The sequence below is a fragment of the Microtus ochrogaster genome, chromosome 16, assembly GCF_000317375.1.
Source record: "Microtus ochrogaster isolate Prairie Vole_2 chromosome 16, MicOch1.0, whole genome shotgun sequence".
Taxonomy (NCBI): Eukaryota; Metazoa; Chordata; class Mammalia; order Rodentia; family Cricetidae; genus Microtus; species Microtus ochrogaster.
In genome coordinates, this window is record NC_022018.1 from 47,240,824 (window position 1) to 47,249,626 (window position 8,803).

The 8,803-nt window shown below is 42.7% G+C and overlaps 2 protein-coding genes across 2 annotated transcripts in view; one reads left to right on the top strand and one right to left on the bottom strand.

The window, feature by feature from the left end:
* Positions 1-1,375: 1,375 nt before the first annotated feature.
* Nol7 (nucleolar protein 7) lies at positions 1,376-5,544 on the top strand. Its single transcript, XM_005355095.3, has 8 exons — positions 1,376-1,677; positions 1,759-1,819; positions 2,728-2,786; positions 3,889-3,917; positions 4,141-4,222; positions 4,691-4,812; positions 5,048-5,125; positions 5,315-5,544. Exons 1-8 carry the CDS (start codon positions 1,424-1,426, stop codon positions 5,392-5,394), a joined length of 765 nt encoding a protein of 254 aa, XP_005355152.1. The 5' UTR covers positions 1,376-1,423; the 3' UTR covers positions 5,395-5,544.
* Positions 5,545-6,393: 849 nt separating this feature from the next.
* Positions 6,394-8,803, bottom strand: part of Ranbp9 (RAN binding protein 9) — an 89,131-nt gene continuing 86,721 nt past the window's right edge. Inside the window, exon 14 of the mRNA XM_005355094.1 lies at positions 6,394-7,387. Coding sequence (XP_005355151.1) covers positions 7,257-7,387 — 131 coding nt within the window. The 3' untranslated portion in view covers positions 6,394-7,256. The remainder of the gene's footprint in view (positions 7,388-8,803) is intronic.

The following is an 8,803-nucleotide window of genomic DNA, read 5'->3' on the forward strand; positions in this document are numbered from 1 at the left end:
TCTGTAGACCAGGCTGGTCTCGAATTCACAGAGATCCGCCTGCCTCTGCCTCCCAAGTGCTGGGATTAAAGGCGTGCGCCACCATCGCCCGGCCCAGTCTACAATTTGCAATCCAGAGAACCTAGACAACAGTAAGGACCCTAAGAGAGATATACATGGATCTAATCTACATGGGAAGTAGAAAAAGACAAGATCTCCTGAGTAAATTGGGAGCATGGGGACCATGGGAGAAGACTGAAGGGGAGGGGAAGAGCAGGGAGGGAAGTAGAGAAAAATGTGGAGCTCAATAAAATCAACAGAAAAAAAAAAAAAGAAAAGAAAGGAAGGAAGGTCTATCTGGGCTGCCAGTCCAAAGGAATGCAGCATAGCAGGGCCAGTGCCATAGAGGGAGTGACTTGGTCTGTAGCTCCCCAGAAAGCAGAGAAAAGGACTCCCAGTATTGTACTTGCTCCCCCCCCCCGCCCCGCCGCCGCCCCCTTTGTATACACTCTGCTCCTCACATTCAGGGTGTTTCTTCCCCAGTTAATCCTCTCCGGGAACTCCTCACAGGCATGTCCGAAGGTGTGCCTCATGAATGCATGCAGTGAGCGCTGGTTCGCTGGGTGCTGGAAATGAAGAAACGGCAGACATGGACCAAACGACAGAAAAACATCCAGAAAAGATGGGGTCGGGTTGGTTGTGACGCTCTGATAGAGAGCACCTTCTATGCAACCTGGAAACTCAGCGAATTTATTGTGTGCAGCACAAGGAGGAAGGGTTCAGCTGTCTCCGTGGGAGGTCTCTGTAGGGGTGCAGCCTCCAGTTGCAATCCCCCAAGAGGGGGGAGCTGTGGTTGCCAGTTTTTGCACAGTCAACATTGACACAGGAAGGCTTTGCCACTCCCATGGGTCTGAGGCACTGGGGTCCTTGACACTGACAGGGTTATGCCCATGTCAACAATACACATTCACCCAAGGCTTCATGCCTCCCCACGGATGTTTATTAAACCAATCAAGTTGACAACGGAAATAATCTACCACAGGCAACAAGATACAGTTCCTTAATAGGGAATGCAGAATCATTTCGTATTATATAACGGGTAAGAGACAGAGACCACAGGGCCGTGAATGGCCAGAATACAGAAGGTCAGTAAGCATTTATTTCGCCTTTGCCACCGCTGTTCCATAGATCAGACTAACGTGGGAACAACAACAGCAACAACAAAAACAACAGGGAACACATTGAATAACGCGATGTTCGTTCCTTTCCTACCCAGACTATCTTCCGGGTTGCAACACCCACAGGGAGCCCTGCGCTCCTTCTGCGCACGCGCTTCAGCGCGTCTCGTGGCCTCCGAACCAACAGGGGGCGCGGAGAGCGCGAGGCGCGCACAGCTAGCGGCTGCTTCCGGGTCAAGGGTCAGACAGCCTTCTTCCCGTTGGCCATGGTGCAGCTCCGGCCGCGTCCTTCTCGAGTCCCCGCGCCAGCGGAGGCAATGGTGGACGAGGACCAGCCGGCCTCGGAGGAGGAGGAGGCGGAGCATGGCCTGCTCCTCGGGCAGCCCAGCAGCGGCGCCGCCGCCGAGCCTCTGGACGAGGACGAGGATGGGGACGACGAAGCCCCTGAGGAACTGACTTTCGCCCATGCTCAGGCGGAAGCGAGGGAGGAGGAGCTGCGCGTGCGTGAGAGTGCACGGAGGTGCGGTGCCCGCGGCGGGGAACGGAACGCCCGGCGACTTCCTAGGCTCGTCCGGCGCTGACCTGTCCCCTTTTCTTCCAGGGATAAAACGCTGCTGAAGGAGAAGAGGAAGCGGCGCGAGGAGCTGTTCATCGAACAGAAGGTTGGCGGCGGGCCGTGTCGCTTTGGAAACACGATTGGGGCGAGCTAGAGTTCCCTTGCTCAGGGCTTTTTTTTTGGGGGGGGGGGTGAGGGAGTATAGGATATTGGAGCGGGGTAAGGGCTGCTGCTGTTTCTTGGTGTCTTGCCCTAATTCAGCGTGGGCGTGGAAGCGTTGACACTCACCTGGCCTTCACGTATTGGTCTTTTAGGCTTCCAGAGGTTGTGGGTTTCTTTTTTTTCCTAAGTCTAAAACTAGGACTCCGAAGATTTAAGTGACTTGTAAAGTAAAAATGGCACATACAGGCGATTCCTTATTTCATATCCCAGAGATCTGACTTCAAATTGGCCATGTCTGATACCTTTCTATTCATAACAGGGACACTTGAACGTTGAGCTACTGTGGGTACAATTACAAAGAATGTTTTGGGCTTTGGAAACCCAGTCTTGGCTTAGAAGTCGCGGGGCAGTGTTGGTCTGGATGCAGGAGTATTTGAAACGAGTAAATTTTTTTGTTTTGCTTTTTCGAGACAGGGTTTCTCTATATAACAGTCCTGGAAACTCACTCTGTATACTTAAGAGATCCGCCTCCCTCTGCCTCCAGAGTGCTGGGATTAAAGGCGTGCACCACCGATGCTTGGCCGAGAGGAATAACTTTTTTGTTTTGTCTTTATTTTTTCATTTTTTGAGACAAGGTTTCTCTATAGCTTTGGAGCCTGGCCTGGAACTAGCTATTGTAGACCAGGTTGGCTTTGAACTCAACGAGATCAGCCTGCCTCTGCCTTCTGAGTGCTGGGATTAATGGTGTGAGCCACCACTGCCAGACACCGAAATGAGTAACTTTTTAAAAGCAACTCTGAGAATACCTGAACATCACTTTTAACTTGTCTTCAAATGTCTTTATTCCAAAAGAAAAGAAAGCTGCTTCCAGATGCTATTTTACAGCAACTAACTAAAGCTTCAGAGGCTGAGTAAGTAATAGGCTTTTACTTCTGTAAGGCAATCCTTAATTTGTCTGTATAACTGAAGAGATTTGTCCAAACTTAAAAAGCTACAGAGTGGTTTTGGAGTTCCCAATCCCAGTCCTACAAGTAAAGGTCATTGTCCAGTACTTGTCCTGGGGCAGAATCGGAGGTCAAGGTCAAGTGACTTTTTCTATTTAGTGGTCCAGCGGGCACTTAACCACAAACTCCTAAAATCCAAACTTTTCTTAAGCTGGTTTTACCTGCCACCACCCTTCCTCATCCCCATTTCATTTAGCAGCTTTGCCCCATGGTCTGTGCTTAAACCCAAAGTCTTTATTTCCATCACATTTAAGCTCTATTGAGTTTACTCCTCTACTTCTTGGCACTCTGGTACATTCTTTGGTTTTTCTCGATATGGTTTCTCTGTGTAGCTCTGACTGTCCTATAACCCCATCTGTAGACCAGGCAGGCTGTCCTCAAACTCAGATTTGTCTGCCTCTGCATCTCGGTGCTGGGATTAAATGCAACACCACACCTGGTCTTAGTGTAAACTCTGAAATGTTTTTTAACCAGAAAAACCAAAAAAAAAAAAACAAAAAACAGAATGGTTGGTTATTTTTCCTATTATTTTGAATTCCATGAGGCATGTAAGCAGATGTTTGAAGCCCTTGTCTTACATAACCAAGTGTCACCCTCCCTTATCACTTTCTCCTCTGTGATCAGTACAGTTGCTTCTATAATTCATTTCTGGGCAGTTTTGCCATTTGATAGTTGTCTGGAGCTCACCTTTTGTCTCCAGTGTCCAAACTGTTGAATGAGCTGTGTTTTCTCATTACTAAGATAAGTACCACTTGGTACCTGGAGTGCTAACTGCTAAGTTTTGTTTCAGAATCTTGAGCAAACTTTTGGATGCCCACAGTGCTCAGATTTGAATTCTGAGAAGTCATTCTATGCTAGTGTGGTTACTGAGCTGGTGGCAGTGCTGTGTGGCATGATGAGTGAAAATTAAGGGTAGTGGTCATGAAAGCCGGAAGGGGATCTTATGTGTTGTTTTGAATATTCTTACTGCCTGCCATTCTGAGCTTTTGTTGTTTTTTTCTTTCCATAGCCTAAAGAAATCACCAGGAAATGTAAAAGGTATGAATTGTTCTCATTTAAGTAACTGCATGTAAGGGTGAGGAATTGCAGGTATTCTTGGCTGTTTGTGGCCCTTAGGACTGGCCAAAGTTGGCTTCAGACCATTCCCCACTTTTTTCTTCCAAATAAAACCTGCACTCAACATGATATATGAGTCACCGAAGTGCGTGCCATGCAGTGTTAGTTTATATACTATTAATAAAGTGGATCTTAATTTTTTCAGTTAAATTGAAAAAGAGAGGCGAACATACTGCAAAAGAAAGAAACTCCAAGAAAGTTAAAATACAGAAAGTACAGTCTGACAGGTAATGAGTTTAGTTCTGTTTTCCCGGTGGGATGTAAAGTTTCCTTTTAAAAGCTTATGAGGAGAAAGTAGTAGTGTATCAGATTGGGTTGTTTGTAGAAAAATATTACTTGCTGCCTTAAAATATGTTAATGCATTTCCTTTTCTTATAAAATAGCATGTGATTTATCTGTATTGTGTAAATCATACAATTATTTAAATACAGTTGATAAGCAAGAACAAAATGACTATTTCAAAGTGAAGTCATGTAGGGGCTGGGATTCCTAGAGTAGAGTCCCTGCCTGGCATCTGTGAGGCGTTGGGTTAAGGATGTGGCTGAATGGTAGTGTTTGACCATCCCCCCAGTACTACACATGTGTACGTACATATGTACATACGCCCGTGCGTGCACACACACACAAACCCACAATTACATAGGAGAATGAGTATGTACCTTCTGATTCATTTTGACTTTTTGTATTTTTACCAGTCAGACTAAAAGCTACTTGGCTGTAAGGCTAAAAGATCAAGATCTGAGAGATTCAAGGCAAGAAGCAGCTAAAAACTTTATCCACAATTGTTTATATGGTTCAGAATCCAAGAGGACTACTGGTAATTTTTTTTTACACTTTTTATTTATTTTGGCTTTTCAAGACAGGGTTTCTCTGTAGCTTTGTAGCCTGTCCTGGAACTAGCTCTTGTATACCAGGCTGTCCTTGAACTCACAGAGATCTGCCTACCAAGTGCTGGGATTTAAGGTGTGTGCCACACCGCCCAGCTGGTAATTTTCTTATAGTCTCTGGCTCTCATGATGACAAAGAAATGATTAACTGATTCTCCCCTTTAGTGAACAAGTTCCTGTCTCTGAACAACAAGAGGCTACCAGTGAAAAGAGCTGCAGCCCAGTTTCTCAATGGCACATGGGGTAAGCTGGAATGTCTTCTCTTGACTCTAGTTATTTTACAAAGGACATGTTTTTGGAAGGAGATGGGTCATTATAAACTAAATAAACCTACTTTTATAGTGTATTTTTGTAAACTACACTCCAATCTGAATTTTATGTTTCTCGGGGTTTTAACTAATACTTACTGAATATTCTCTTGTTCTCTTGTAGGTGCTAAGAAACAACAAAATGCCAAGAGGTTTAAAAAACGCTGGATGGCCAAAAAGATGAAAAAGAAAAGTTATAAGTGAAATGAAATAAAGCTAAATGATGATGATTTATATGTATAGAATTTAAGGTTATTTGGTATGGGAAACACTGATTTTTCAAAATCTAGTCATTCATAAATCATTGTAAAGGATCATTAAGAAAAAACCATAAACCTTTTTTGTCTGAGAAAGCAACTGGCTACATTTCTTTCTAGAATACTTTTGATCATCTTGGAGGGAAAAGCAGTTTAAAAAAGGCATTTTCATCCTTGTGGGCACAAGAAGAGGGATAAAAAGAGACCATCCGCTGGGCAGTGGTGGCGCACGCCTTTAATCCCAGCACTCGGGGAGCAGGCGGATCTCTGTGAGTTTGAGGCCAGCCTGGTCTAGAAGAGCTAGTTGCAGGACAGGAACCAAAAAGCTAGAGAGGAACCCTGTCTCGAAAATCCAAAAAAAAAAAAAGAGAGAGAGACCGTCCATGAAGTCTTCAGTACAGCTGAAAAGCTAACTCTAGTGTTGTAGATGTGGTTTGTCATTGTTAAAAAGCATAGTGGCAGGGGTGGAGAATCCCCAGAGTAAGAAAATAAATATGTGTTGGAGCTTAAACTTAAGCCAGCACCTTTGTCTATCAATGGAGTAAATCTGAAATAAGTGGGTTTTTGTTGTTGTTGTTGTTCTTTAAAAGAAAAAGGTGTGTGCGTGCACACATGCATGGTGTGTCAGAGAACAATTTCTATTCTGTCTCCTACCATGTGGGTTCCAAAGGTTGAATTCAAGACGTGGTAGCAAGTACTGCTGAGCCATCTTGCCAGCCCTGGAACAGCTTTTCAAATTTTAATTAGTTTGGGGGTTTGCTTGGTTGATAGTTACAGTACTTGTTAAATTCTTGTTTTTCTTTGCACACACAGTATCAGGTTTACTAGTGCAATCACCTGAAGGCATTTTTAGACTGTTAACTTGGGCTGATAGGAAGAATCATTACTATAAATTGCTCTAAAAAGTATATGAGAACCTAATACATAAATTCAACTGACACTAATATCTGTAGAAGTAAATTTTTAATGGCTGGTTAATTATATCACTACATTTTTATTGCAATATAGTACTCATTTAAGCACTTAAAAATGGAAGGTGTACAAAGATTAAATTAAGACACAGTAAATTGACTAAATATTTGGTTTTTATATAAATAAAGGTCGTAACCACACTGTTGACATGTAATACTGTTATAATACAACAGTTAAACTTGTGAGTCTACAACAGAAGTCATCTGTAGTTAAACAGGAAACAAAGTTGAAAAAGACCATGTTAAAACAAAATTACTGGGACTAACAGGTCGGGATTGTAAGTAGCAACAAACATACTCACTCAGCTCCTGAGTATTTCAAGTTTTACAGTACACATTAAAAATGATTTCTTCCATCAACACTATTAAATTCAAACTGTCAGATGTTTATGCATTTTGCAAGTTACACTGATTGAATGCTTACACAGGAGCGGGGGTCGGAACAGCTCCCAATTTGTAGTTTACATCACCCACATGCTAACACAAACACAACTTGTTCCATTTCCTCCCCCTTCTCCCCCCAACAAAGAAGGCAGGATTTTTGGTTTCTTTTAGGTAATTGTTTTAAAGGATTTCTGATGATCAATTTGAACGTCTGAAATTCAGTAATATTTTTAACTCTTAGACAACTAAGAGGTTAAAAGATGGAAAATATTTTCTCCTAACACTAAGTTAGAAAATCATTTGCATCATGCTGTAAACTAGGAAGCAATGTAAAGCGACAAAAACCTGTCCCCAGTACATAATTAAAAAAATCTAAATTTCAAATCAGCAGAGCCGGTCTACTTCCATGTTGACTATTTGCCACAATGTAAGTGTGAGCTCCTGAAGTGCATAGCTAATGTAGGTAGTCTTCCACTGTGGCAAATGCACAGGATCCAATTCCTGATCGAGCCATCAGTCCTAGACATTGTGTGGCCTGTCCCATTGCTAGGGCAAGTGGAGGTTGCTTTGGCAGATTGTGGGTTTCTAAGGAAAAAAAGGATTAAAATATAAAAATAGCAATTAACAAACCATTTTAAAAACCATCTTTCAATCAGGGAAATACATTTGCTACATCAGTGCCTGTGAGAATCTCAACTACCTGATGACAAGGCAGAATGATATTCCTAAGAAAAGTTCTTGCAGAACTAAGATTTTTTTTTAAGTTTATTTTTTAATAAATGGTCTCACTTCATATTCCTCTCTGGCCTCAAATTCAGAGACCTGCCTGCCTCTGCCTGATGCTGGAATCAAAGGTGTGTACCACCACACTGGCCAGAACTAGATTCTTAAAGTATATACTCAACTTTTTCATTCTCTGTTTAACCATGATAGAAAAGATGTAACCTAACTGACATTTTGGGCTGAAATAAGGGAAATCTACTACCTATCTACTTAGTCAAGGTCAGCTAACATTAGCAAGAGAAGGCAGTTCCACATTTTTATTTAGTTTCCAAAGTCCAGAGAGCTGCAGAGCTACCTCTAAGGCACACTGGCAAATGTTATTCACAAGCAAGTGAACGGCTGTCAAACTATAGAGCAAAGTCACCCTAGAATTGAAGAGGTTAACTTTTAATCATTAGTTCTGATGTCTTAATAAATAGAATATTTCTTGGGTGCTATATATTAACCTTCAAACAGGTGTATTTTTTGTTGTTTTGTTTTTGAGATAGGGACTCACTATGTAGACCAGTCTGGTCTGAATCTTAGGAGATCTGCCTGCCTCTTCCTCCTTATTATAAATGCAGTAAAATTCTGATGCACCAAAGATGAAGTGAACTAAGGGTGACAGAACCCACCCATAAGCTAGTAATTCTCTCTGGAGATAGTGTCCAGATCAATTAGGGAAACTAATCAATCCTCTGCAGGCAAAGCTCAAAGGGCAAAGCCATGACAGTAGCTGTCAAACTCTCTGATTACCTGCAGCCTCAGTTTAGAGTTTGCAAGACAGTACAAAACAAAAAACAACAAAACTGAATGAACCATAAAAACCACAGAAAAGCAAGCTAAGGGCTTAATGTACAAGGGACAATAAATAAGTCGTGAATAAAAGCATGGAGCAGGAGCCAGGCGGTGGTGGCACATGCCTTTAATCCCAGCACTCAGGAGGCAGAGGCAGGCGGACCTCTGAGTTTGAGGCCAGCCTGGTCTACAAGAGCTATATCCAGGGCAGGAACCAAAAAGCTATGGAGAAACCCTGTCTCGGGGGGAAAAAAAAAACAAAAAACATGAAACAGGTTGAAAAGAAAGTAATGGTTTAATAAGTGATTTGAGGGTTAAGATTATTGAAATACTGATTTATTGATACAGAGAAAGGGGCGGTAGTGGCGCACGCCTTTAATCCCAGCACTTGGGAGGCAGAGGCAGGCAGATCTCTGTGAGTTCGAGACCAGCCTGATCTAC